This window comes from Cloeon dipterum, chromosome 1 (assembly GCF_949628265.1).
Source record: "Cloeon dipterum chromosome 1, ieCloDipt1.1, whole genome shotgun sequence".
Classification (NCBI taxonomy): domain Eukaryota; kingdom Metazoa; phylum Arthropoda; class Insecta; order Ephemeroptera; family Baetidae; genus Cloeon; species Cloeon dipterum.
Window position 1 is genome coordinate 27019083 of NC_088786.1, and position 27796 is coordinate 27046878.

General features: G+C 40.3%; 5 protein-coding genes and 2 long non-coding RNA genes across 7 annotated transcripts in view; 2 read left to right on the plus strand and 5 right to left on the minus strand.

Moving 5' to 3' along the window:
* Positions 1 to 27796, plus strand: part of LOC135941576 (uncharacterized) — a 160067-nt gene that overhangs the window by 104698 nt on the left and 27573 nt on the right. The gene's annotated exons all lie outside the window — the stretch shown is intronic.
* Positions 566 to 12120, plus strand: loj (logjam). The gene is made up of 4 exons (XM_065496647.1): positions 566 to 830; positions 10739 to 10935; positions 11026 to 11092; positions 11468 to 12120. Exons 1-4 carry the CDS (start codon positions 606 to 608, stop codon positions 11687 to 11689), a joined length of 711 nt encoding a protein of 236 aa, XP_065352719.1. The 5' UTR covers positions 566 to 605; the 3' UTR covers positions 11690 to 12120.
* Positions 2480 to 3919, minus strand: LOC135934080 (uncharacterized). The gene is made up of 5 exons (XR_010574060.1): positions 3737 to 3919; positions 3249 to 3421; positions 3011 to 3205; positions 2759 to 2964; positions 2480 to 2708 (listed from the first exon to the last, which is right to left on the minus strand). It is a non-coding gene; the product is annotated as an uncharacterized LOC135934080 (long non-coding RNA).
* On the minus strand, positions 4163 to 5745 carry LOC135934079 (protein Star-like). The gene is made up of 5 exons (XM_065475593.1): positions 5537 to 5745; positions 4920 to 5092; positions 4682 to 4876; positions 4415 to 4621; positions 4163 to 4361 (listed from the first exon to the last, which is right to left on the minus strand). The coding sequence occupies exons 1-5, from the start codon at positions 5697 to 5699 to the stop codon at positions 4230 to 4232; spliced, it is 870 nt and encodes a 289-aa protein (XP_065331665.1). The 5' UTR covers positions 5700 to 5745; the 3' UTR covers positions 4163 to 4229.
* On the minus strand, positions 6641 to 7726 carry LOC135947725 (uncharacterized). The gene is made up of 4 exons (XR_010575707.1): positions 7376 to 7726; positions 7138 to 7332; positions 6871 to 7077; positions 6641 to 6816 (listed from the first exon to the last, which is right to left on the minus strand). It is a non-coding gene; the product is annotated as an uncharacterized LOC135947725 (long non-coding RNA).
* On the minus strand, positions 8822 to 10124 carry LOC135947723 (uncharacterized). The gene is made up of 5 exons (XM_065496646.1): positions 9928 to 10124; positions 9606 to 9778; positions 9368 to 9562; positions 9106 to 9312; positions 8822 to 9048 (listed from the first exon to the last, which is right to left on the minus strand). The coding sequence occupies exons 1-5, from the start codon at positions 10094 to 10096 to the stop codon at positions 8917 to 8919; spliced, it is 876 nt and encodes a 291-aa protein (XP_065352718.1). The 5' UTR covers positions 10097 to 10124; the 3' UTR covers positions 8822 to 8916.
* On the minus strand, positions 12110 to 26501 carry Cht10 (Chitinase 10). The gene is made up of 41 exons (XM_065496641.1): positions 26402 to 26501; positions 23673 to 23903; positions 23478 to 23617; positions 23202 to 23417; positions 22647 to 23137; positions 22433 to 22591; positions 22222 to 22380; positions 22047 to 22170; positions 21780 to 21990; positions 21528 to 21727; positions 21194 to 21466; positions 20961 to 21143; positions 20395 to 20906; positions 20140 to 20338; positions 19968 to 20080; positions 19243 to 19915; positions 18885 to 19006; positions 18581 to 18821; positions 18389 to 18525; positions 18123 to 18333; positions 17884 to 18063; positions 17617 to 17828; positions 17420 to 17558; positions 17223 to 17365; positions 16981 to 17166; positions 16799 to 16924; positions 16608 to 16743; positions 15929 to 16238; positions 15735 to 15868; positions 15328 to 15672; positions 15121 to 15263; positions 14877 to 15062; positions 14519 to 14819; positions 14012 to 14462; positions 13812 to 13951; positions 13543 to 13754; positions 13349 to 13484; positions 13154 to 13296; positions 12915 to 13100; positions 12739 to 12864; positions 12110 to 12680 (listed from the first exon to the last, which is right to left on the minus strand). Exons 2-41 carry the CDS (start codon positions 23885 to 23887, stop codon positions 12522 to 12524), a joined length of 8673 nt encoding a protein of 2890 aa, XP_065352713.1. The 5' UTR covers positions 23888 to 23903; positions 26402 to 26501; the 3' UTR covers positions 12110 to 12521.

Below are 27796 nucleotides of genomic sequence, written 5' to 3' on the forward strand. Positions count from 1 at the left end.
TTCGGCCGGCATTGAACAACCTTCATCTGGCCTTCGCAAGTTCACGACTTGAGGTTACATTTTGAACCACACCTATATATAAGAATTTGCAACTAATAATGAGAACGCTATAATACACTCTCCAATACCTGAGATGCAATCAGCCAACAACCTATAATATCAGCAATATAACACAAAACGCTGAATTGTTGGCAAATTCTTCCGGCACAAAATTTTACACGAACACGCTCTCATGGCCTGCGAAACAAATAATAATGCGAAAAAATTATGCGCACGGCCATAAAACACACAGGGGAATACGGCACTAAAAACAAGAAATAGAGACGCCATCGAGCCGAGACTCACTGCAGTAAAACAAACGCGTGGTTTATTTAAATTCATTCCGCAATGCCAATTACAATTCGAGCAGAATATTAAAGCGGGTGTTTCATAATTAAATACGCGGCGCTCGGCGCAACCACAAAGAATTTTCACCGTCGCCAGCGCGAGCAGCGAGTATGCTGTCGTTGCCGCCGCTGCCGCTTCCCTCCGCGGGCTTTCACGCAAACACCGCATACCGCAACCGGTCACGCCCCCTTGGTGTTCAGCCTTTAAAAGAGCCAAACATGGCACCACGGTGTCTGTTATTTTGCCTTTTTCTGGTCGGTCTGCCCTGCCTGATCTCACCCCAGCAGCAGGCGTCCACCGTCGACCCGCAGGAGTCGACCTTGCCATGGTACGAGACCCTGCCGGCCGTCGCCATGGACTACAAAGTGCACATCGACCCCGGAAAGGAGGACTGTTACTACCAATATGTCAACCCCGGTGCCACATTCTACGTCAGCTTTCAGGTGTGTAAACACATGCAGCTCTCAAACATCAACAGGTGGTGCGCTTAATATCAATGCGTGCATTGGTTGAGGGCTAGATTCGTTTCTTGCATAGAGCTATAGAATATTAAAATTGAGCTTTTCCATGGAAAGTGCTTTTGGCCCACCTTTTGGGCGTTTTTAGGTTATGTGCCATCGTGGCTTACTTAAGCTCTGAATTTTTTCCCGATTTATTTTTTCTATGTCGGTTTGAAAATCTTCGCTGGCATAGCCCGATTAAGTTTGTTTTTGTATACCTATAATTTATGTTAACGTAAAATTCCCGATTGTATGTAAATTTAATATTTCTACACGACTAAATATATCACTAAGCAAAATATCTATATTTATGCTATTTGATTCATTAACATTTCAAATATAATGTATATCTATTTAATATTCAATTTGAGGAGTTAAAAATTATTTTCACCCTTTTTTATTCTTGAAATTCGTCAAAATATCGATATTAATTTTCTACTGATTTTAATATTGTTTATACTTCCCCTCATTCACAACCATCAGACGGATTGACATCACGATTCATTATTTCTCACCATAGATTTTAAAAAATTTGCAATTTAGCATCGACACCACATTTAATTACAATTTTAAAACTAAATTCTACAAAAAATGTAATAACGTTGAACTAAGTAAAACAGCTGTTTACGAGCAAGGTACAAAAAACGGTTATTAATATCTTTGCTTAGTACAATTAATTTTTATTACCTATTTTAGCATCCATATTTTAACTCTGTTCGCCACCCACACTCTATTTGAGTGAATATAAAAACACATTGCATTCATATTCTTGGTGAAGTATTAAATTTTTAAATTCAAGAAGCGTCTGCAAATTCTCATCTGCACACATCAACCGAGAAAAATCCTGACAAAACGACCACTCAAACTCTGCGAGTAAAACCCAAATTTCCTTGGGAGTATCTGCATAGCAAAATGTATGCACTTATATTGCAATGAGCTGCCAAAAACACGGTGAAAAAACGAAAAAGCATCAATTGAACGTAGTTTATAAAATTTAAAAATATTAAAAAAACATGACATGTATTTACTAATGGTTGATATACTGTGATGGTAGTAATAAAAGCATCTGGGTAACTTGGTCTTTGATTGAATTTCCATCATATCATATGGCTCGCGATTGCTAGAGTGAACTTCGAAAGTTCCACAAGCCAAAATACCCGCACCTTATTTCTTTGAATTCATGACGTCTGCTACGCTTGATGTTCACACCCAATATACTAAAACCTCGAATGAAGAGGTGTATTTGACTTGTAACTTAATATTTCTTTGCTCGTCATCAACGTTAATTTAATTTGTATCTCTCATAGTGACGCACAGTTAATTATTATTTTCTCTTTCGTTTGTTGCCCTGTTGGCTGGAAGATTCATTGCCTCTTGTCACCACTTTTAAACCTCCCTCTCTTCTCAGGCATTAAAGACAGTCGTTTAATAATTGAAAAGTTTTAATTTGGATTATAATTGAAATAGAAATTATAAAATTTACCATGCCTAAAATTTCATTTTTTTGTCATTCAAATTCCATAGCCGTACGTTGGCCCGATTATTAACCTAACACGATAGGAATAATTACAAATTTATGTAAAAACCGTGGATACAGTTACACATCAAACTGCTTGCTCTTTGTCAGAACCAGATATTTATCCTTAAATTCATGCTACATCCAAATAACTTTAAATTAAGGACAGGCTTTTACACGCGACTGTGAATAAACAAAAAGTCGTAGTTGTTTTTCTGATAAAACTTGAATCCGTTGGCCTCCATTATTCGTTTGATTTCGCTTCTAACAGTCTCATTATTATTGTAGTGCTCAATAACCATAGCCTAAAAAACAATATTTTTACAGCTGCCAATTCAATTTATGATTCTCTCACGTCAATCTGCACGAGATTAAAGTCAATGGTTTTCAAATGGGCAGCTCCATCCCCTCCACGTCCAAGTTGAAAAGGTCCACTTTTGACACCCCCATCGCCTTCATCATGGTATGAAAAGGCAAACACAGAGATCTCACCACCGGACCTGATGTTTTTCCGTCATTCTTTGAAATTTTACTTTGCATACCTCTCTCCTCAAATGAGACCTGCAATTTGGCGGTAATTTAAAATTGCGCACAATCGTATACAAACCATCATGGATTTTCTTTCTGTGCTCATGCACGTCGGAGCTAACCACGCTTTTCTGCTCTTTAGCAAGATTTTTTGCAATCCCGAGGGTCCCGCGTCCACAAGCAGTCCCGTCCAGTTAAATTCCATCTCCAAATTCATGGAAACGGACCCGTGTTCACCGTCATACGCTCCACAGTCTACAAAAAATCCGTTTTTCTGACGAATATTTAAGTTGTTGATCTTATTAGCTATAGGTTACTTTGTTTTTCAATAGGGTGTACATTATCAGGGTTGAGTTCAAGCCACTGAAATCTGTAGTTTTCGGGTTATTCATGAAGTATGGCACATTTCGATCCGATGGCTCAATCATAACATCTTTGGCGTACGTAAGGAGTAAATCGTCGAATTCCTCTCGTCCATTCAGATCTTCAACTACGGAGGAGGATGTAAGAAAATATATAACTTTCAATATTCATGATAAAAATAATCAAATGAAAACAAAAAAAGTGAAGTTTTCTTATTATGAAATAGACGGGTCAAATTTTGCCCCGACAAAAAGCCACTTCATAAATGTTTCTGGTGACGTGCGTTAACATCAAAATTGCACCATCTCACATTCCACCCTCATAGTCGTTTGCGCAGAACACGCGAGAAAATAATAATGCAATTAAAGTTACCAAAATTAATTTTGCCCATCAAATTATTGCAACGGTGGTAAAAAAATGGCTTAAAACATAGATAACTTACGGCTCATTAGTTTGCTTTTTGTTGGACCTGTCGAAACAGTATTTGGCTCATTCATAGTATTATTTTTAAGTTCGTAGAGAAAAATTATTATGACTATGCTAGCCAAAATTGCCACGCTCAAGCGCCTTGCCACTCTTGCATGCATGATGACTGTTTCGCTCTCACCTTATAAGACTGAAGTTCCAGAAGGTTTTTTAACATTTCCTAAAACATCGTATCTAATCAACATTTTTATTTTCCTTGCTTAATAACGTATCACTTTTTATATTTCTACCTTTTCCTTCAGTGTGGGCTTGTGGATTGTTCCGTCAGTATACTATCAGAGCCTTCCACTTCAAGATACCAGTTACCAGCAAAAAAATAAATTGTATTTTTCATTGTTTCACGTAAAAGGTTATCATCTCGATGAAATGAAAGAATTCATGGATTTTGCATTATGCCATAGCCATAAGTTTTTATTTCTTAAGTTAAAGTGAAAGTTACGGATGGGCTGTTAGACCCGGCTGTGGATAAACATAAAGTCAAAGCCGTTTTGACCGAGAAATTTGAATCCGTTTTCCTGCATTATTCGTTTGATTTCATTTCTATCATTCTCATTATTATTGTAGTGCTCAATAGTCATTGCCTGTAAAAAGGTTTTTTTTAGAACCGTTTCGTCTTAATTGATAATTCTCTCACGTCAATCTGCACAAGATTAAAGTCAATAGTTTTTAAAATGGGCAGCTCATTTCCCTCCACGTCCAAGTTAAAAAGGTCCACTTTCGACACCCCCAACGCCTTCATCAAGGTGTGGAAGGGTAAGCACAGAGATCTCACCACCGGACCTGTAGCTTTTTTTTCATCCTTCGTAATGTGACTTTGCATTCCCTGTTCCTCAAACGATACCTAGTGAAATATAGTATATATACTACAGTCAATTTAATTTGCTCATAATCCTGCTCAGACCATCATGGATTTTCTTTCTGGACTCATGCACGTTGGAGCGAACCACGCTTTTCTACTTTTGAGCAAGATTTTTTGCAATGACATGGGTGATGCGTCTACAAGTAGTCCACTCCAATTATGATCAGCCTCAAAGCTCATAGAAACAGATCCATGTTCGCCATCAAATGATCCGCAGTCTACAAAAAATCCGTTTGTCTAACAAAGACTTTAGTGGTTTATCTTTTTAGCTATTAGTTACTTTATTTTTTAGTAAAGTGGTAAATATCTGGGTGTAATTTAAGCCACTGTGGTCCTTATTATTCGTGCCATCCAAGAAGTAAGGTACATCTCGACTTGAAGGTTCAATCATGACATCTCGGGCGTACGCTAGGAGCAACTCGTCAAACTCCTCTCGTCCACTCAACTCATTAACTGTCGAAAAATAAGAGAGAAATTATTTTTAAATCATTATTGACAATATTCATTACCATCTAAAAACATAACCGACATAAATTACAAGCAGATGACAACATTTAATAAATGCACTTTTTCCATAACCTTAAAAATTAAATTGCTGTATCATGGAATGTTAAGCGTGCGAATTGTGAAAAGCGAGTAATAAATTAGATCATCTTTTAGAGTCAAACATTGCAGTTCATCCATATTATGGTTAAAATGCACTTCATCATCGTTGCTTCAGAACGTTCCTCTTTTTTTTCATAAAATGCAAATGAACAGCTCACGTAAAATAGAATCGTTGGCATTGTAGAGCGTTTTCTCAATGATACACTGACTAGAAAACACGCTCTACTCTTATCAAATATTAATGCCAAGGAAAAAAATACAAAAAAATATCTGAATGCATCGATTACTTACGGGTCATTTTTGTGCTTTTCGTTTGACTGTCCATCTCACTATTTGGCTCATTAGTTAAATGTTTGTAGAGAATAACCACGATGATTACGCATGCTAAAATTGCCAAGCTAAAGCGCTTTGACTCCATCGCACGCATGATGGCTGTGCCGCTAGAACTGAACATTCAAGGTATTTTAACGTTTTCACGGACATCTAATCAGCATTTTTCCACTTTCCTACGTATTCACCTTCCTTTTTAATAATTTTTGGTTTCAATATCTACCTGTGGGCAGCGTGTTCATGACACGTTGTTCTACCGTCACTTCCGTCAATTTTATCAGAATTTTACACTTTAAAGATACCAGTCACCGTCTAAAGCCTGCGTATAAATTTTGTCGTTTTGTAAAAAGAATCATATGGCCAAGCTTTGTAATTCAATAAAATCTTACTAAGTTTTTATTTCTTAAGTTTAAGTCACAACCAAGATAAAATTTTCAGGCAGGCTATTAAACCCGGCTGTGAATGAACAAATAGTCATAAGAGTTTTCCAGGTAAAATCTGAATCCTTTTTTCTCCATTATTCGTTTGATTTCATTCTTTACAGTCTCATTATTATTGAAGTGCTCGAACCATGGCCTGAAAAGATTTTTCTATCAAAATTTTTTCCTAGCGTTAATTTTAACGTATTCTCACGTCAACTGGTACAAGGTTGAAATCTATGGTCTTCAAAATGGGCAGCTCCATCCCCTCTACGTCCAATTTGAAAAGATACACTTTGGATACCTCTATTGCTTGCATCATGGTGTGAAAGGGCGAGCACAGTGATCTCACCACTGGACCTACCTTATAAGACTGAAGTTCCAGAATGTTTTTTAACATTTTCTTAGACATCGATTCTATTAAACATTTTTTCCTTGCTTAATAACATATCACTATTTTAATTTCTTTCTTTTCCAGACAGTGGGATTGTGGTTTATTCCGTCAGTATACTATCAGAGCCTTCCACTTCAAGATTCCAGTTACCGGCAAAACTATAAATTTAAATTTTGTCGTTTCACGTTAAACATTATAATCTGGATGAAATGAAAGAATTCTTAAATTTTGCAGTGTGTCATATATAGCCATAAGTTTTTATTTCTTAAGTTAAAGTGACAGTTACAGATGGGCTGTTAGACCCGGCTGTGGATAAACATAAAGTCAAAGCCGTTTTGACCGTGAAATTTGAATCCATTTTCCTGCATTATTCGTTTGATTTCGTTTCTATCATTCTCATTATTATTGTAGTGCTCAATAGTCATTGCCTGTAAAAAGGGTTTTTTTTAGAACCGTTTCGTCTTAATTGATAATTCTCTCACGTCAATCTGCACAAGATTAAAGTCAATAGTTTTTAAAATGGGCAGCTCATTTCCCTCCACGTCCAAGTTAAAAAGGTCCACTTTCGACACCCCCAACGCCTTCATCAAGGTGTGGAAGGGTAAGCACAGAGATCTCACCACCGGACCTGTAGCTTTTTTTTCATCCTTCGTAATGTGACTTTGCATTCCCTGTTCCTCAAACGATACCTAGTGAAATATAGTATATATACTACAGTCAATTTAATTTGCTCATAATCCTGCTCAGACCATCATGGATTTTCTTTCTGGACTCATGCACGTTGGAGCGAACCACGCTTTTCTACTTTTTAGCAATATTTTTTGCAATGATATGGGTGATGCGTCTACAAGTAGTCCACTCCAATTATGATCAGCCTCAAAGCTCATAGAAACAGATCCATGTTCGCCATCAAATGATCCGCAGTCTACAAAAAATCCGTTTGTCTAACAAAGACTTTAGTGGTTTATCTTTTTAGCTATTAGTTACTTTGTTTTTTAGTAAAGTGGAAAATATCTGGGTGTAATTTTGGCCATTGTATTCCTTATTATTCTTGCTTTCCAAGAAGTAAGGTAAATCTCGACTTGAAGGTTCAATCATGACATCTCGGGCGTACGCTAGGAGCAACTCGTCAAACTCCTCTCGTCCACTCAACTCATTAACTGTGGAAAAATAAGAGAATTCATATTTAAATCATTATCGACAATATTCAATACCATGTAAAAAAACCGATATAAATTACAAGCAGATTCTTTGATAGCAGACGTTTTGACAACATTTGATAAATGCACTTTATCCATACGCTTAAAAATTATATCGCTCTATCATGAAATGAGATCCTCGGGCGAATTTTGAAAAGTGAGTTATAAATTAGATCATCTTCAAACATTGCCGTTCATCAATATTTTAATTTAAAAAAATGGATTTCATCCTCGTTGCATTAGAACTTCCTCCTTTTATCTTTCATTTCGTTAAGTTTCGGCTTCACAGTAGAGCCCTTATTTCATTGGTTCAGGTGTTGGAGCCAGCTGTTTTTTTTCATGGAATGGGGCTCTAAATTGGAGCCGAAACTCGTCGGAAAGAAAGATTTAATGTGGATGATCTTAATGCAACGAGGATGAAGTTTGATTTAAATATATAATATGGAACAACAACCTTAAGTGTCGACACTTTAACCAAGATTGCAGTTCATTCCTGTTGCCAAAGACCTCATAGCAACGCGATTGCTAAAAAATACTCTCACAAATTTAAACAGATCTGAAAGTCTGAAAGTGTTTGAAAATGGTCAGGTTAAATCTATATTAGAAGTTAACTTGGCGTAATGAAGCAAAATATTGACAGTAAAAACTTTTCCTTCACAGTTATTTACTTCAAAACTTTTAATTTTAAACAGTTGTTGTACTCTTTTTTTGTAAAATTCAAATGAACAGCTCACGCAAAATAGAATCGGTGCAGCGTAGAGCGTTTCCTCAATGATAACAGACTAGACAACGTTTTACCGCTACCTCTTATCAAATACTAATGCCGCGGTAAAAAATAAATATCTGAATGCATCGGTTACTTACGGGTCATTTTTTTGCTTATTGTTTGACTGTTCGTCTCATTATTTGGATCATTAGTTAAATGTTTGTAGAGAATAACTACGATGATTACGCATGCCAAAATTGCTACGCTAAAGCGCCTTGACTCCATTGCACGCGTGATGGCTGTGCCGCTAGAACTGAACTTTACGTTTTCACCGACATATAATCAGCATTTTTCCACTTTCCTACGCATTCACATTTTAATAATTTTTAGTTTCAATATCTACCCGTGGGCTAGCGTGTCCATGACACGTTCTTCTTCTACCGTCGCTACCATCAATTTTATCAGAATTTTACACTTGAAAGATACCAGTCACTGTTTAAAGTATGCGTGCGTTTTTTTCGTTTTTAAAAAAATCATATGGCCAAGTTTTGTAATTCAATACAATCTTAGTTTTTATTTCTTTAGCTTAAGTCACAACCAAGATCAAATTTTCAGGCAGGCTATTAAACCCGGCTGTGAATGAACAAATAGTCATAGGTGTTTTCCAGATAAAATCTGAATCCGTTTTCCTCCATTATTCGTTTGATTTCATTCCTTACAGTCTCATTATTATTGAAGTGCTCAATAACCATGGCCTGAAAAGGTTTTTCTATCAAATTTTTTTCCTAGCGTTAATTTTAACGTGTTCTCACGTCAACTGGTACAAGGTTGAAATCTATAGTCTTCAGAATGGGCAGCTCCATCCCCTCCACGTCCAAGTTGAAAAGGTCCACTTTGGATACCCCCATCGCCTGCATCATGGTGTGAAAGGGCAAGCATAGTGATCTCACCACTGGACCTGTGTGGTCACTTCCACCTTGAGCAATTCTACTTTGCATTCCTCTTTCCTCGAATGTTACCTACAGAAAGATTCTGTAAATTTAACTTCAATTGCACTTTTACTTTTGCACTAACTATCATGGACTTTCTTTGCGTGCTCATGCATGTTGGAGCAAACCACGCTTTTCTGCTTTTCATCATGATCTTCTGAATGCCCGAGGGTCCTGCATCCACGAGCAGTCCAGTCCAATTAAAATCCCTCTCAAATCCCATGGAAACTGATCCGTGTTCGCCGTCAAATGCACCACAGTCTACAAAAAATCCATTTTTCTGAAAAAGATTTTAGTCGTTGATCTCCTTAGCTGTGGGTTACTTTGTTTTTTAGTAAAGTGGAAAATATCTCGTTGTAATTCAACCCACTGAAGTCCCTAGGACTCGAGTCGTCCATGAAGTAAGGCACATCTCGGCTCGAGGGTTCAATCATGACATCTCTCGCGTACGTTAGAAGTAATTCATCCTGTTCTCCTCGTCCATTCAAATCATCAACTGTAAAAAAATAGTAAAGAAATGTGGATTTGGTAATTTATATGCTTGTTAATTCATATTTAATATCGTCAGTACAGAAATACATGTAAATAAATAGCCATTCAACCATTTTTTATCAACCCTGGAAAACAATTGTTAGAAAAACGTACGGCTCATTATCTTGCTAGGTGTGTGTGTCAATTTGAACTTGAGGAAGTCCACCACAGACTCTTCATTATGGTTCTGGTTTTTGTGTCCATACAAAATATAAATTATGATCACAAACACCACAATTGTCACGCTAACACTTTTAACGTTCTGCCTATTCATCGTGATCATTCTGCTTCTCTTCTAGCACTGAGATCTTGATTTGATTTTCACCAGCTTTCGTCATATGATATTCCCCTTCCCGTTTTAATCTTTGCAGTCGTCGAACTTTTTTTGGATGTGTGGTTAGGGCCTACGTCAAAGATTGCTATCTTTTGTTTGCTTTATTTTCACCTGTTATAGTCCAGGATAACCGAATCATTCATATATTCCGGCTGCCTAATTGTTCTTATATCTGTAAATGAAAATAATTTTTATTCTAATTTTTGCTAATTGTTTTGGATTGTTTTTCCTTACATTAACTAACTATTCAGTATTCCCATAGTTGCACAGAAAGTGAAAACACTGGAATGAAATAACTAACTGTGAATAAATGTGTAAATATTATTATATTATTCTCGATAAAATTACTAAACTAAGTCCTTGGTACGGATTAGAAACGCTTTGATGGGTTTCTTCTCTCTATCGAAACGAACAGTCAATCTATCTCTTTGTTTTCATGGCTATTGGGATGAGCTTATCGTTTTAGATTTAGATATTTCTGCCTATCTCTCAATTGGGAGAAACAAATATTGTTAAAAAGGAACATAAATAATGCTTTGAAACAATTTTTTTTTGCAAAAAGCATTAATGTAATTATTCGCGCTGTTACAGGTCCTGCGAGGTGGCGACGGAATGGCTGGCTTTGCAGTGCGCCACCCAAATGGTCAAATCATCCATCCTTACCAATGGAAACAAAACGCCGAGTTTCAAGACCAGTCTTCCACCGGCGGATACTATGCTGTTTGCATTGACAACCAGTTTTCCAGATTTGCAGCCAAGTTGGTCAACCTCTACATTACTGTCATTCGGTAAACTCTATTTTCATTGAAAATAAAAAAATAACACATTCATGTAAAAGGTGTGACGACACTATGAGGTAATTGTAATTTTATTCGTAGGTACGATGAGTGGGACAAATTCAGTAAGGAAGTTGAAGATATGGACTTGAGCGTGCAGAATTTTACGGTAAATAAAATCCTTATCTTTTTTTGCATGGTATTTTGTTTTTAAGTACTTGCATGCAAACACGAAATTTAATCTTTAAGTGGACGGTCGTACTCAATCATTATCTTTGTGGTGTTGGAGAATAACGCTGCTGATTAATACAAACGTAACTGCCGGCTCTAATTACCACACATTGCACACTGAATGTTGATTACTTGGGAAAATGATTGATTTAATTGCTCACTTTTATTTTGCGCACACAACATAAAAATAACGCAAGCTCTTGTTTATTCGCTTCCATTAACGCTTCAATGAGATCTTCATTTCCCCGGAATGCAATTCTGTAAATAGTGTTGCGAAAACTGCTGCAAATTCTGATCCTGAGTTTCAATCCAGGACACGATCCGCGGGGTGGAGCGCAACATCCAAGACATGCTGCAGTATCAGCACTACGCGCGCAGTAACGAGGCGCGACACTTCAACACGTTGCTCGACAATAACCGCTACGTGCAGACGTGGAGCATCGCGCAAATAGTTGTGATATCCTGCACCACCATTCTCCAGGTTTACTTTGTGCGGAAACTGTTTGACGTTAAAAACGCCAGACCTCGAGCTTAAGGAAATATTTAAACTTGCAACGAACACACATCGCATTCCATGAAAGTATTTTTAGACGACTTTATGTGAAATTTTTGTTATTAATTTTATAAGGGCTGCAAAATGGGCAAGCTGTAAATAATTTTTCTCTTACTTAAAAGTATTAGTTCACAATTTAAAACGTCACAGTACCATTGAGGTTAAAACTATCAATCTTTGGCTATCATTTATCAAAATGACAGCATGAACAAGGTGTGACGAGGGAAATTTTTGAAGTATAGCAATATAAGTTCGATCTGGTTTTATCTCTTGGAAGGGGCTTGTCCCATTACGATCATCATTGTTTATCTGACTGATGATGCGGCACTACAAAACTTACTCAACTGATAAATATTTTGGTTATCGAAAACTTGATCTACGTACCGTTGTTAAATAAAATGCTTTTTAAGTTATTTTTACAATTATTTTATTTCTTTTAAGAATCATAAATCAACCTCGGGTGTATTTATTACCGTCCAAAAATTTTAAGGGCTTTTGTGGGTTTTCTTGGCACATTTTACCCAACACCAGACAAAATTTCCTAACCGCAGTTGTCAAATCGCACTTGATGCAAGGAATTCCAATACTCAGCTCGCAAGGAAACCATTTGAAGCTTTAATTCACAATTTTTTTATCATTGCGGCGCTGGGTAGAGGCATGAGTATAATTTCCACATCACAAAATGTGTGTTAAGTTACTCGAAGGATATATTCTACAAAATGAAATCATGATGTGGAAAGCATACAAAATCGTTTTGAACTCTTATCATTGCAACTAGGGATATGGCAAGCCAGTGCTGTTTTCAGTTTTTTGGTTACGTGCAAGCATTCAGTTTGCATCCTTGTCCTCGAAGTTCCTCGTTGATGGTTCTGAGTAGCGGGTATTTTCCACAGCCGCACCTGTTTGTGAAGTCGTCCAAGTCAAGCGCCCAAATCATCGCTCCGCTGATGCCGAGCTTTTTCACGAATGTCATCTGCAAGAACAATTTACCGTTAATTCTGAATTAATTCAGCATCGATTTAAGCACTTACCTTATCTCTGATAATGTCAACGTCGTCGTAGGACATCCACTGATTTCCTCTGTAAGCATATGGACCCATTGCTCCGCTCGGGTCTCGCACGACGGTCCATTGCTGCTGTTTAACCATGTGGCAAACCTAACACAAACTTAAAGTTAAGAGAAATTAATTTCAAAATTGAAGCGTACTTCGTAGAAGGCAGTGAAGCCAGCAGCACGCGTGAATTCGCCTGCCAATCCTGGTCCTGAGGATTTGGAATCAAGTCCAGTATTTGATTGATCGATGATGGTGAAGCTCTGAGCATAAAGGGGAATACCCATTACCAGCTTCTTTGGATCTGCGCCCTTCTTGATGTAGTAATTCATAGTATATTCCTGTGAAAACTCAGATTAGATCATTGTTTTATATCGCTTGTCGCATTCTTTACAGTGTTGAAGTAAACGTTTGTGTCATTTTCATGGACGCGGAACGGAGAGACGTGTCCAGTCATTTTATCCCATTGTCCGTGGTAGTCGTAGGTCATCACAGAAATCCAGTCCAGGTACTGCGAGAGAACGGGCACGTCATAACCTAAAGTTGACATGTGAGAAATATCATAATATTATGGTAGTAAATTTCTTACCAGCATCGATGACCATTTTGCTGGGCGAGACAGCTGCTGACAAGAGCAATCCTTTAGGCTTGAACTGGGCACTCAGTTCCTTGACGAGATAAGCGAAATTCTCTTTGTCAGCGTCTGGTCCCTTATTGCAGTCAACCTGACGTTTCCGATTTAATTAATTACACGTTTCAAATGTTCCCTTGAATAATTTGTACCTGCCAGCACTTAGGATACTCCCAATCAAGATCAAGTCCGTCAAACTTGTATTTGTCAATAAACTCTAGAGCTTGAGTGATAAATCTGCTTCTTGAAGCTTGAGTGCTTACAAGCCTAGAATATTTATCGCCGAGAGAATCGTTCCAGCCTCCCAACGCCAGGAGGACCTTGATGCCCTTCTGTTTCAAAGCGGTGACCTTCGAGTAAAGCGCTGAGGAATAAAAAAAATATTAATTTGGAAAGCTCCGCGTTAATTTTTATTTCATACCAAGTCCATCGTCGAAATCTGCCCAGGGATCGTGCGACTTGATCAAGAGTGTGGAACCATCCAAAACTGCAAAGCCATAAAGAACGTGTGTGCACAGATTGGTGTCAATGTCCTCAGCGCGATATTTTCCAATGCCGGGTCTGTTTTGAATTTTTAGTTATTTTAACCAATTTTAACAGGAAAAGTCCAGGTATTATTACCTGTATATGGCCCAGTTGGTGAAGTAACAAACAACCTTCATGTCTTTTCCAGTCTGCGGCACAAATTCGTCGGAGCATTGTTTGCCGCCAGTTTGAGGAGGGAAAACGGGTCGCTCGGTTACAGGTTGAGGTTTCGGTGTGGGTCTTGGTGCTGAAGGGGTTGGAGTAGGACTAGCAGGAGCCTGTACTTGGGGAGACTCACCGCCTGAGCTTTCTTGCGGGAAACAAGTGCCGTCCTTTGGTGCCCAATCACAATTCTGCTTCTCAGTAATGAAAATTGTACCGGGAGGGCAATTGCGGGTTATTTTAATGCCATTCACGCACTGAGTATATTGCGTGCAGCTAGAAGGATGCTTTTGCAAGCCAGAGTAGGTGCAATCTTCTCTGAGATCATTTGGGTTCGTTTCTTCCTCTCCAGGTTCTGAGATCAGTTTTACGGTATCCTCGTCAACTAATTATGAAATTATTTAGTTCTTGCAATTTTTCTTTGCTATAAATTCGTCTTACTTTCGCTTCGCAAAGACAGGCTGCAGTCTAGGGCTGGAGTGTCGAGTCTGCAAAGGCCTCTGTTAATGGTTTTGAGCAGAGGATGGGCTTCACAGCCACAGAGATTACGGAAGTCGTCCAAATCCAAGGCCCAGATCATGCCGCCAGCCAGGCCCATCTTACGGATGAAGTCTGTTTTGTATCTGATCATTGCTTGATCGTCAAAGGACACCCATTGATCTCGCAGATATGCGTATGGTCCCATAGTTTTTAACGGATCCTGGACCACCTTCCATCCCTTGGTTTTAATTCGTTGACAAATCTGTAGAGATTTTTTTTTTTAAATTTGAATTATTATTTAAATACAACATTTTGTTACCTCGTAGTAAGACAAAAATCCTCTGGCTCTTGTTTCATCGCCGGCTTCTCCACCACCGTATGTTGGCACGTTCAATCCGTTATTTGTCGTCTCTGCAAGGCTGAAGCTTTGTCCATACATTGGCATTCCCATGACAAGTTTGCAAGGGCTGGCGCCGTTTTTAATCCAGTAGTTAATGGTGTAATTCTGCAAATAATTTTTATTATTTATTTTGAAAAATTGATTAATTGTTATTGTAACATACGGTGTTGAAGGTTGCGTCCGAGTCATCTGGATGGGCATACATTGGAGCAACGTGTCCGGTTTTCTTGTCCCACTGTCCGTGATAGTCGTAGGTCATCACAGCGATCCAGTCAAGATTCTTGGACAAGGTCGGAACGTCATATCCTATGAGAGAGCATATTTCAAATTAGCCCGAAAATGATCGAAATTTTTAATGAAGCGCAATTACCAGCATCTACAACGTATTTGCTTGGGGAAACTGCCGATGAAAGGAGTCTGTTGGGACCAAACTTGGCCCTCAGCTCTTTGACAAATGCTGCGAAAGCTGTCTTATCTGATGCGGGGCCCTTTTTGCAGTCAACTTGCCAGCAAACAGGGTATTCCCAGTCCAAATCCAAACCATCAAATCCGTATTCATCAATGAATTTCAAGACGTGGTCGATAAATCTCGCTCTAGCTCCGGGATTATTTACAAGTTTTGAGTACTTGTCACCAGCCGAATCGTTCCATCCACCGATGGCGAGGAGCACTTTGACGCCCTTGGATTTCAAAGCTACAACCTTCTCGTAGAATTCTATAAATGACATTTAATAATATTTAGCCAAATACGTTTTTCTTTAAATTTAAGTAGCTTACTATTGTCGAGATCAGCCCATGAATCGTGAGGTTTAATCAGTAGAGAGGAGCCGTCAAGAACCGCGAAACCGTACACAATGTGTGTACAGAGGGAAGCATCAATATCGCTTGGCAGATACTTTCCATTTCCTTGTCTAAAACAAACAAAAAATATAAGAAAACATTGTAATTAATCCCCGAATGAAAATTATTACCTGTACCAAGCCCAATTTGTGAAGTAGCAAACTACTTTGTATGGGCCGCAAGGAGAATTTGATCCTTGGCAAGAAGCCACGTCAGTTCCAGGTCCCGGCGTAACTGGCTGAGGCACGACAACGCTCGTGGGGGTTTCTGCTGGGGCCTGAGTGCTCTGCATTGGTTTCTGCGTCGCCGCTGGAGCCTTGGTTGGAATACTTTCGGGAACAAATTCAGGTGACATCGGCGCTTGGGTAATAGGTTCCTTTGGAGCGTCAGTAATAGACTGCATTGGTGGCTGAGCTGCTTGCTGAGTTGTATCGCTTACGGCTGGTAACAAATCACATGAAAACTTCGGTTTTACTCACAAAATTTAAAACGTGTTAGATTTTGGCATCAAAAGAGTGCGGAATGATATGCAACCGGCACTGGAATACTGTTTAGCGGCACAGCTTCCCTCTCTCTATAAGGCGCACGTGAGTGCAAGATTTTCATATGAAATTTTTTGTGATGCCTTTTGATTTTTGCTAGTCTTGGCTCACTTCGGTTTTATCCTCCTGGACAAGGGCTTAGTCAACTTGTTTAACCTGAAGTGTCGCCCTTTCTTACAAGCTTTCGATAATAACCATTGATAAATTCGTGTATTTTGACTTTTGACAATTTAAGAATAAATGCATCTATCAAACGCAATATTCTTACATCCGCTGCACATGTGGCTGTTGATGGCTGACAGAAGAGGGTACTTTCCTTGCCCACAAGTAGTTCCCTTGAAGTCATCCAAATCGAGAGCCCATATCATGCTGCCGCCAATTCCCATTTTTGCGACGAATTGAGCCTAAAATTGTATTTTTGTTTAAATAATTTAACTATAAATTGTCTGTATATATTACCTTCTTTATCAACGTATTGACGTCGTCAAAGCTGACCCAGTCACGATCCTTGTAAGCGTAGGGGCCCATTCGACCCTGTGGATCTTGCACGACACTGTATCCCTTGTTTTTAATTCGGTCGCAAATCTGAAGATCATATTAAATTTAGATTGAAAAACTTACGAATTGCAAAAATAGTCTACCTCGTAATATGAAAGGAATCCGGCGGCTCTTGTGAACTCGCCGGCCTGACCAGGTCCAGTTGCAGGGGCGTTCAATCCATTTTCGGAAGGTTTAGCCAATGTGAAAGACTGACCATAGAGTGGCATTCCCATGATGAGTTTGCATTTAGGAACTCCTTGCTCGTGCCAATAGTTAATAGAATAATTCTATTGAAATATTTAAAAGTTAGCAGTTTGAACATTTTTATTAGCTGCAAACTCACGGCATTGAAGAAGTAGAAATCGTCATCCTCATGCTCGTACAATGGCGCAACGTGTCCAGTTTTCTTGTCCCAATGGCCGTGGAAATCGTAGGTCATAACCGACACATAGTCAAGATATTTGCCAACAGCAGGAACGTCATAGCCTAATTTATTTAATGTTTAGATTTGATCCAGTGATGAAATTGATTTATTTTTACCTGCGTCCACGACAGTTTTGCTCGGAGAAACCGCTGCTGTCAAAAGGTAACCACCGGCAGCATCAAATTCGTAGCGCAATTCTTTCACAAAGTCTGCAAAGGCCTTTTTGTCTGAATCAGGGCCCTTGTCGCAGTTGACCTAAATAATTGGTAAATATTTAGTGACTAATTAATATGCTGGGAAACTGAGGACCGACCTGCCAGCACTTGGGATATTCCCAGTCCAAATCAAGACCGTCAAAGTTGTACTTTTGCATGAATTCAATCACGTGTTTGATGAAGCGCTTCCTCGAGGCAGGACTGTTCACAAGTCTCGAATATTTGTCTCCAGCAGAGTCGTTCCACCCACCAATTGCAATAAGGACTTTCTTGCCGAATTTCTTGAATTCAGTTACTCTTTCGTAGAATCCTGAAAGCAATTTAATAATTTAATTCATTTCTTTAAAAAAAAAGGCAAAACGAACTGTTATCCACGTCAGCCCAGGAATCGTGCATTTTAATTATGAGGTTCTCGTAATCAAGGACTGCGAATCCGTAAACAATATGGGTACACAGTGAAGGGTCAATGTCCTCAGGGAAATATTTGCCAGTTCCTTGGCGGTACCAGGCCCAGTTGGTGAAATAGCAAACCATGAGACACTTTCCTAGAAATTAAAAATTATTGTATATCTCCTGTATGTACTTTATTTTATATGTAAATTACCAGTGCAAGGTGCCGGCGCGGGGTCGTTAACTAAAGGAGCAATGGTCGTTGTGGTGACCTTAGGTGGCTCATGTGTCCAGCTCTCAGTTGGTTTCGGGAGGTTGACAGTTGAAGCCACAGGCCTCATGGTCGAGGAACCTGATGAGGAGATTGAATCTCCACCAGAGGAAGTGCAGCCGACATTAGCTGGCCAGTCACAATTTTGTTGCACCTATGATAAAATGAATTTGTAGAGCAGTTGTATTTCAGTAAGAAATTTCGCGTACCTCGTTAAAGTGGAGGCCATCTGCGCAGCGTCCTACAGACAAAATCTTACCGTTTTCACATCTATAGAAAACGGAGCAGTCACTTTTATCCCTCATGAAATCTTTGGAGCACGAATCTCCCTCAATCAGTCGCAAATCTACAAAAAAAATCTTTGATAAGAGATGGGATTTGATTCAAGCTATCGTATTTACCCTCAGCTTTTTGTTCTTCGAAAAATTCTTCGAATTCAGTCTCGCTCCTTGCGCCGCACTGAACATTGCTCGGCCAGTCGCAGTATTTCTTTTCTTGATTCCAGTACAGACCACTAGCGCAATTCTGGCCGTTTTGCCGACCATTGACGCAAATGAAGAACTTTGCACAGTCACTAGGATCGGCCTCGTACGATCCCGATGTGCAAGCCTTAGGAGGCGCGTAGGTTGGTCTACCCTCAATCTTAAATGGAAAAAATGAATAAAAATTATTTTAAAATCTGTCGGGAGAGAAAAATTTCCGTACAATTTGTTGTGACATTTCTGTCGTACTGGGTGTCCACCATTCATTTGGTCTCTCTGTAGTCGTCGTTTGCATGGTCGGCGGTTGCTGAGGCCACCAAGGTGCACTTGTTGTCGGCACATTTTCTGAAATATTTTTCTATAATAACGAGACCTAACTTTGCTTTCTGTTGATTTAATATTAATATTCCAATTTTGCCCGTTCGCGCGGGAGGTTATGGAATTTTGCCTAAAGAATGGAAGTGGAAAATTTTCATTTACTTGTACAGTCGGGACGAAAATTTTAAACATTTTGCAAGGTGAACAATCACGGACTTTTAACCAGTTTCCTCCATACAATTTTGTACTGAAATAAATTGTACCTGCTTCACATCCCGCCTTCTTGGGCCAGTCGCAAGCATGCAGAGTGGGGTTCCAGTGGAGGCCTCCAGCGCAGGACTCTCGTTTCAGTTGTCCAAGAATACACCTGTAGTAGGCATTACAGCTCTGCCTGTCAGCGTGGTGCTCACCAGGCTCGCAAGGTTTGTTCAGCAAATCTTCGTTGCTTCCAGCTGTACTGGAAACCGGAGTTGAGGTCGTTGTGGTCGGTTGAGGCCACCAGGTCGAACTGGTGCCTGTGGTAGTCGGTCTGGGCGTGGTAGTTGTGGTTGTGGTAGTGGTAGTAGTGGTGGTGGTGGTGGTAGTGGTGGGGGTGGTGGTCGACTGAGTCGTTGGTGCGGTCGCCGCGGTCGTCGGCTGTGTCCACCAAGGGCTGGTGGTGGGGCTAATTTCGGCTGGCTTCTGGGTCATTGGTGTGGTGGTCATTTCGGCTCCTGTGTCCACTCCGGTTGTCAGCGTTGGTGGAGCAGGCGTGATGGGCTGTGGCGGCTTCGTGCAGTCCACTGCAGGCCTTGAGTCAGTGGGTATGCGCTCAAAGATCCTATTAATCGCCTTTAGCAGAGGGAAGGTGCCTTTGCAGCAACGGTTGGTGAAGTCGTCCAAGTCCACAGTCCAGACCATTGCGCCACCGTATCCCATATTGCGAATATAGCGGCCCTGAGATTTTTAGATTCATTTATCATTATTATTTATTTCCTGGCGTTTTTACCTTTTCTTGAATAGAGTCGATATCCTCGTAGCCAACCCACTGATCTCCAGAATAAGCGTAAGGCCCGTGAGCCCCAAACTTGTCTCTGACAACTCGCCAGTTCTGTGAGCGAACTAAAAATAAGATTTACATAATATTTTATTTTTCACTTAAAACAAGTATATAAACTCACTTTTTTCACAAACTTCGAAGTAAGCAAGCATTCCAGGTTGTTTCGTGAACTCGCCTGGTTCGCCAGGTCCGAATGATGGAGCACCAACATCATTATTCTTGCTATCGTCAAGAGTGTAGGTTTGTCCATAAAGCGGAATTCCCATGATGACCTTATCACGGTCAGCTCCCATCGACACCAAATACTCCAGAGTGAAATTCTAGACACCAAAAAATTAATAAATCTCATACTGATCGATTGAATTAAAAAATCTACCGTGTTGTAATGGGGGAATCGGTCGCCCTGCCTGTAAAACAGCGGGCTCACGTGGCCAGTTTTCTTTTCCCAAGCGCCGTGGTAGTCGTAGGTCATCACGGACATAAAATCAACGTTCTTGCTGATTTCAGGGACATTGTAAGCAACGTCCAGAACCTCTTTGTAACCAGAAATTGCCACGGCCAGTTCTAGCGGGGGGCTCTGCTTGTTGAATTCTTCTCGCAGTTCTTTGATGAGCTTGGCGAAATTGTCCTTGTCAGACACAGGTCCCTTTCCGCAGTTTGACTGCCAGCAGCGGGGATAGTACCAGTCGAGGTGAAGACCTCCAAAGTTATGCGATTTCAAATAGTTGACTGTGTCCGAGATAAACTTTCTGCGTGATGCTTCATTGCCGACCATACGCGAATATTTGTCTCCAGAAGAATCAGTCCAGCCTCCCAACGAGAGCAAAATTTTGACGTTAGCATCCCCTCGACGAGGCTCAGCAACGGAAGTAACTCGTTGATAGAAATCTGCAAAGATGTTCAGCATCAATTTCAATCACTGTAATACTAAAATTTACTCACTGTTTTCATAGTCGGTCCACGGGTCAGATGGAATAATTCTGAGATCATGTGGTTCCAGGGCAGCAAACGCGTAGACTATGTGAGTGCAAAGCCTGTGGTCGAGGTGCTCTGGCACGAATTTCGCATCGTCTTTGCGATACCACGCCCAGTTGGTAAAGTAGCAGACGACCTTGTAGCCTTTGTCTTTTAGTTTAAATTAGTAACTTTTTTAGGCATCACAATATTTAAATTACCATTTTTCTTTACACTTGGACGATTTTTATTCAGTGTGTTGTGCGAGTCGATTTTCAGTTGCTCAGACATTTGCACGGCAGATTTCACGAAAACATTGCTTGCGACCTTTTCAGTTTCTTGCTCGCAAAGGTTTGTGCCAAGGTTGTAGGTAAATCCCTCTTGGCAGCTTATAGAGTAACTCCGTTGGTTTTGACACAAAATGTAGCTTTGGCTTGTAGGGTCGCTGTAAAGACCATCCGTGGAGCAATCAATGCCGGTTTGACGCTGTGAAACTAAAATATGCCATTTTTACAACCATTTTCTTCTCTTTTTATTGGTTTTTAATTTAGTTACCAATTGTGCTATGCTGAACTGGGTAGTGAGGTACAGAGAATTTGACCAAAAACTGCTGCAGAGGCGTCAAAACGTACTTTTCGGGAATTAAAATCACCTGCTCACAACGAGCCTTCTCGGGCCAGTTGCACAGTTGCAGCTCTGCATCATAATGAAGTCCTTCAGGACAAACATAGGTCGTTTTCACTCCCCACTCGCATCTAAAATCACATGCTGTTAGATTACCAGATAATTTTTTATCAAGCAATTTACCTGTAGTAAACGCGACAATTTGTAGGCTCTCGAGCGTAGCCGTGACCTCTGCAAGAGTTTCCAGGTCCAATGGAAACAATTTCTTGGCCGGGCGTGGGCACGACTAATTCAGCCTCGACCGCTTCAATTGGGTGCTGCGTTGGAGCCGGTGCAGGCGCCGGGGTCACTTCAGCGATGATTGGCGCTGCTGTTGTCGGAGCGTCAGTTTTTTCTTAAATGAGAAAACCTATTATTAACACAAATCTTACACATTATTTGAAAAATTACCTTTGAGGCCCTCGTTAATAGCTGAGAGGAGCGGATATTTCTTGCCGCAGAATCCAATGAAGTCGTCCATATCTACAGCCCAAACCATAGCGCCTCCCAAATTGTACTTTTTAACATATTCCATCTAGACAAAAAAAATTAGTAAGTGTAATTCTGCTTTCCCCGAAAATATTACCTTGGTTTTAATGCTCGTTGGATTGTCAAATCCAACCCATTGGTCCTTTTGAACCATGTAAGGACTTCCCACTTCATCCATATATTGCATCCAATGCTCTTCACCTTTTCCTTCTGCCAGTCTCTCACAAATTTCAAAATAGGAAAGGAATCCTCGTTGCTAAAAAGAAAATAATTTAATCATAAAAATGTATTATGTGAGATAAAAATACCAAAGTGTATTTTCCCTCCATTCCGGGGCCAGCAATTGGAGATCCAGGAGCATTCACATTAGGATCCTCCAGGGTAAATGATCGGCCGAAAAATGGCAGGCCCATGATGATCTTCCTGCTAGGAACTCCCTTTTTAAGCCAGTAAGAAATGGCGTAGTCCTAAGAATTTCAAGATTGAAAAATCTAAGCCCTTTTGAAAATTTTTTGAACTTACAACATTCAAAAACACACCGATGCCTTGGTCATGGGACCTCCTGAACAGCGGAGAGGGATGATACGCAGCCTTGTCTCTCTCGTCAAGCAAGTCATAACTCATGACGTTAAAAAAGTCCAAATATCTAGACAGTTCAGGCACGTTGTAGCCGTCCTCGATTCTGAAGCGAGAGGGTGAAACAGCGGCCGACAGCAGCCGGCCCTTGGGAGCGAAAACTTCTGACAGGGCCTCGGCCAAGAGCACAAAGTTTTCCTTGTCGGTGGCCTTGGCGCCCAGATCCTTGGCACCAGGGAATTCCCAGAAGAGGTCAAGACCGTCGAATTCGTGCTTGTCGAGGAAGTGGTCCACAGAGCGGATGAATTCGCGACGACTTGAGGCACTGCTGGCCATTTCCGAGTAACGTCTTGCGGCTTCAACCCAACCTCCGAGCGAGATGAGAACCTTAAGGTTGGGGTTGATTTCTTTCAGTTGCATCACAGCTTTGTATCCACCTAATTTTGAGTATTTTCCAAATAATTATATTTCGTGATTTTTGGGGGAAATTGATATTGATACCTTTGACAATGTCAAACTCCTCGTCCTGGGGCACTATTTTTAAAGAGTGAGGATCCAAAGAAGCAAACGCATAAATAAGGTGCGTGCACGCATGTGGATTGAATTCCTTGGTGAAAAACTTCATCGGCTCTTTTCTGTGCGCAGCCCAACTCTCCAAATAGCAAACAACGCGATAATCACCAATCGAGCTGATTCCAGTTGGATAACGCTCTTGGCCTGCGTGGAGAATTTTTTTATACAGATTCGTTGGTAATTAATTTAATAAATAATATATACCTGGTGTTTGCGGAGCTTCGTTGTCCGATTCCAAATTTTCCGCAGAGTCCAATGTGTAAGGCAACGCGATTCTTTCGGAGCTCACAACAAATTCGGGTCTGCTTTCGACAGCCTCTCGCAATGGAATATGTTGCTGAGCTCTGCAAATCGAACAAATATTCTAAAACTGTAAAATTAATTTTGACAATATCTAACCTTTCTTGTGCAGTCAAATGGTGCTCGACAGCCGCTCGCAACGGCAGCCTCTTGTTTCCCAAGTGGCCGTCGCCGAGCTGCAGCTTTTCCAGCACCTGCGATGTCTCTTCGCGCTCATATTGGCTCGTCGGCCTTCGCTCGACAGCCCCTCGCTGGAATTGAATACTGGGGGCTACCAGCAGCAAGCATGCCGCCAGTAACGAAACACCACCCATCCTTGGGCTCTCTTTCCTGCGAACCAAACGTGCGGAAAATTGTTATAATGCACTCTAGAGAACTGTTTGTGCGGTTTCCTCAATTCAAATCATTTATCTCGTTTTTGGCGGAATGCTAAATGACAATTTTGCGGTGCTCCCTCAACCGCAAACACACTTCACCAGTCCCGCCTCGTAAAACAAACAGAAACTGATAAAACTTATATTCACAGAACTTGCGGTTGCAATATCTGTATAAATACCCGTTTTGACGCTGATCAAGAAAACGATTGATTTGAGATTCCTTGTTAGTGGATGCTTTGTCACACAAGTCGTAGGCGGCGTAGTGAATTTATTGCCATAAATTGCAGGTGCGAGGTCGAATGCACACCAGAAGCGAAAGAAATGTAATAAAAATTAAATGCGCTTCATAGCTGACCAACTATGCGAGATGACAATGAAGAAGCAGCTCAAGCGATGGAATCCATTAGCAAGTGCAACAGCATCCACCTTGATTCGCTTTCTGCGGTTTATCAGAGCGCTAATAGGCAAGGATCTTTAATTAATCTTTTTCAAGTGCCGTTCAGTGCCCATGAAAAGCTGAGATATAGCGTCCACGTTTCGTATTATCCCGTCAAGAAAGGTGATAATTATACAATTATCGATTGTTATGGTTGACTAATTAAACCAAGACCTGTATTCCATTTGTATCACAAAGGCAAGCGGCAAGCGCGGCTGCAAATAATTTATTTTTTGCGACTGTCTTTATTGTCGACTCATGGCTATTGTGAATTGAGAAATTAATTTCAGGAGCCGGTCTGGGTAATCCGCGCAATTGTGTTTGGTGACACGTGCGATTAAGACGCTTGAACTTAACCTTGCTGAGGTCATCTGAAAATATGTATCAATAAACCGGTTTGTTGAGAGGTGCTTTTTTTGTGTTGAGAGGAGCACACACCGCGCGCGCGGCGACGAGCTCTGCTCAGGTTGGGTTGACTCCAATTTGAACACACGACGCGCTCGCTCACGGCGGCCGACTCGGGGGTTTCTCAAGACAGGAGGATGGGATTTAAATGTCCAGCAGAAAAAAGATAGTCGGGGCGGGGCAATAAAATTGAGAGTGACCTTCACGCGTGAGGTCAACGAACCTTGCCGTGCTCTTGCCAACTTTTTCTAGATCTCCGCACGCACCGCCTGCCAGCCCCGTAGATGGAAAAACAATCGATTAAGTATAATTTTCTCATTTTCAGGCGTCGTGCGCGGCGATAAATAACATTCTGTGCACGCCGCTGCTTCCCTTGACTCACGAATCCTGAAATTTATTCGCGAGGCTCCTGCTCGCCGGACGCTTGTCGTGAAAAGCGAAATTATGTGCTCAGTGGGCCGAGTGTGTGCTAATTTGACTACCAAGTTCATATGAGAATGCTTGCGCTGTCGCACTATTATTGTAAGCAGTGACACCGCTGAAGGCTGATTGCCTCAGGGTAGCCATCGCTGTTTGGCCTTATAGGTCGGACGTGATGCGCCGATGTCATATGAAGTCGCATTAGCAAAGAATGGTGGTATTGAGCGTGTATATTGGTTGCATCCCAAACAAAATAGCGTGGCACATCAAACGTCAAATATTGGCGCAGATCGACTCAAAAAATATTTGTCTTTAAATCTTTGAATTGATCTTTTCTTAATTGTGATGGAAGTAATCTTAGTAAAGCACCATGGTAAATTCTCTCAACAAACTTGATACAGTGTTTAAAATTGAAGACGGGTAAAATTTTGTAATAAATTATATAATCTAAAATAATTTAATTTCCTAATAATCAGAAAGATTATTAAACTATTAAAAGATCAGAAAACTTGATACAGTGTTTAAAATTGAAGACGGGAAAAATTTTGTAATAAATTATATAATCTAAAATAATTTAAATTCCTAATAATCAGAAAGAGGGGTAGTTAGTTGATTTTTTTTAAATTAGTCTTTCTTGCAAGCAACTTGAATAGGATGGTCTGTTGCAAACTGCAATTTACCCTGTTGTTTCAAACTTTTTTGTTAATTTATAAATTTAGTTTTAGCTTGACTCCACTTGCCAATTAAAAGTTATTTGAAGTACGTAAAAATGCTTCCAATATTTAATTCAAAAATTTTAGAAGAAACAAGATACAATTTCGAAAACAGGGATTTCTTTTACTTTGAATTATTGCAGTCTGCATTGCAAATAAAAAAAAAATACTGACAAATGGGCTGTAAACAGAGTGCATGATTTGCGCACAATTTTATCTCCTGCCTCGCGTGTCTGCATCAGCCGAGAATCCCGATCACTTAGCATACTGCAGCTTTGATGACATGACACGGCACGCATTAATTTACATGACTGTTTGAACAAGTTTTTCCTCTCGTTTTCTGTGATATCGAGCCATTCCAAAAACAAATGAGCGTCCAATTAAGCGGAATCGCCTTATAAGCGGTGCAATTAATAAAGCCTAATTAGGCCGGCGCGTCTCGAGCCAAGTGGTGCTGACGAGAAAAAGGTTGCTCACCTGAGTGTGTGTGTGTTGCGAAGAACGTCTATCGGCGTGTTCTCGGTCTCTGCGCTGAGACACTGTTCGGGCTGCGTTTTCCAACCCTGTGGAGCACCGGAGTGTACTTGGCAAGCTTTTATACCCGTCCCTACTCCTCGCTGCTTTCCTCAACAGGTCTCGCTGGCTCGACTTGGCCGCATCCCAGGCACCTCTGCTTGGCCGTGAACTTAACTTTTGGCAAGGGTGTGGCGGGAACAAAACATTGCGCTCGCTCTCGATCACTCGCACGGAGAACTCGTTTGCTTGCGTTTTTGCCGCTTGTGCGTCTTTTTCATCTCTTTTTTTACTCTCCCTTGATCGTTGCATATCATTTCACATTCATTAGGCAAGCAGCCACCTTCATGCCGCAATTCGCATCAACAGCATTATTTATATTTATTTATTTGCTCTCATCTCCGGCCGAGCTTAGTTTTCGGCTCGCCGCAGTTGATCAAATTGTCAGAGAGGAATGGGTCTCATTCAGCCTCCGAAACTGATAAAAACTTGCTCGGCGGGTTACTCACGTCCAACTGAAAGGGCGTTAACACCGCGGGATGCGGTCCCCCGAATTCGCTGTCAGCTCGTGCGGCTTACCTGAATATTTACATATATATTATGCTGGTTGAAATATTGCGATTTTAATTTGAGATCTCTTCATATAGGTTGCATAATGGGGCCCTTTTTATTTGAAGGTTCTCTTCATTGTTTATTATTCATTACATATCGTGCTCATTGAAAAAATTACAATTACTACATATCCAATCTAGAGTCGTGCCGGGGGTAGAATAAAAATAGAATTAGTTGCTGAAATGAGTACTGCAGTATTAAAAATTTGTTTGTGAACCCTAAGTAATTTGGAATATGGGAACTGCTTTCAAGGGAGCTCCTTAGAATAAACAGGCGACCAATTTGATAATCTCATTGCAAGTTTGGATGGTTTGATCTTACTTTCTTTCTATTGATTCCTTATGTCTGCCGAATATAGTCCTCACTTGATGAAAAAACCTGGTGGTAAATTTACTAATTCGTTCACTTTAATTTTGTAGCAATACAGTTTAAATTTATCGTTATTTGCAAACTATGGAGATCCAAAAAATTGATGGGATTTTTGAAGCCAGTTTTCTTTCTATCACGAATATTTTTGATACGCATACTGCTATTAGACAAGACGAATCTGTCAACGTTTCGATTTAATTTCCGGGAATAAGTCTTTAGATTTCTTATTTTGGTGAATATAACTCATTAATATTAATTGATTCGACAATCCCTTGCAGTTCATAGGAATGGGTCAAAATTTTATCCAAAATACCTTAAAAATGTTGTTTTAGAAATAAAAAACAATGTATGATATAAGCAAGATTTTTATTGAGTTTT

What these genes read in the sequence shown, in the direction of transcription:
- loj (XM_065496647.1), top strand. Translation starts at nt 606, where the DNA reads ATGGCACCACGGTGTCTGTTATTTTGCCTTTTTCTGGTCGGTCTGCCC. An exon ending in CATTCTACGTCAGCTTTCAG is followed by an intron (nt 831 to 10,738) that starts GTGTGTAAACAC and finishes GCGCTGTTACAG; the next exon opens with GTCCTGCGAGGTGGCGACGG. An exon ending in CTCTACATTACTGTCATTCG is followed by an intron (nt 10,936 to 11,025) that starts GTAAACTCTATT and finishes TTTTATTCGTAG; the next exon opens with GTACGATGAGTGGGACAAAT.
- LOC135947723 (XM_065496646.1), bottom strand. Translation starts at nt 10,096, where the DNA reads ATGATCACGATGAATAGGCAGAACGTTAAAAGTGTTAGCGTGACAATT. An exon ending in ACCTAGCAAGATAATGAGCC is followed by an intron (nt 9,779 to 9,927) that starts GTACGTTTTTCT and finishes ATTTTTTTACAG; the next exon opens with TTGATGATTTGAATGGACGA. An exon ending in TCAACCTTGTACCAGTTGAC is followed by an intron (nt 9,049 to 9,105) that starts GTGAGAACACGT and finishes AAACCTTTTCAG; the next exon opens with GCCATGGTTATTGAGCACTT.
- LOC135934079 (XM_065475593.1), bottom strand. Translation starts at nt 5,699, where the DNA reads ATGTTCAGTTCTAGCGGCACAGCCATCATGCGTGCGATGGAGTCAAAG. An exon ending in GAAAAGCACAAAAATGACCC is followed by an intron (nt 5,093 to 5,536) that starts GTAAGTAATCGA and finishes ATTTTTCGACAG; the next exon opens with TTAATGAGTTGAGTGGACGA. An exon ending in CAGAAAGAAAATCCATGATG is followed by an intron (nt 4,622 to 4,681) that starts GTCTGAGCAGGA and finishes ATATTTCACTAG; the next exon opens with GTATCGTTTGAGGAACAGGG.
- Cht10 (XM_065496641.1), bottom strand. Translation starts at nt 23,887, where the DNA reads ATGGGTGGTGTTTCGTTACTGGCGGCATGCTTGCTGCTGGTAGCCCCC. An exon ending in CAACGAGCATTAAAACCAAG is followed by an intron (nt 22,171 to 22,221) that starts GTAATATTTTCG and finishes TTTTTTGTCTAG; the next exon opens with ATGGAATATGTTAAAAAGTA. An exon ending in CGCGCCGGCACCTTGCACTG is followed by an intron (nt 18,064 to 18,122) that starts GTAATTTACATA and finishes TTTAATTTCTAG; the next exon opens with GAAAGTGTCTCATGGTTTGC.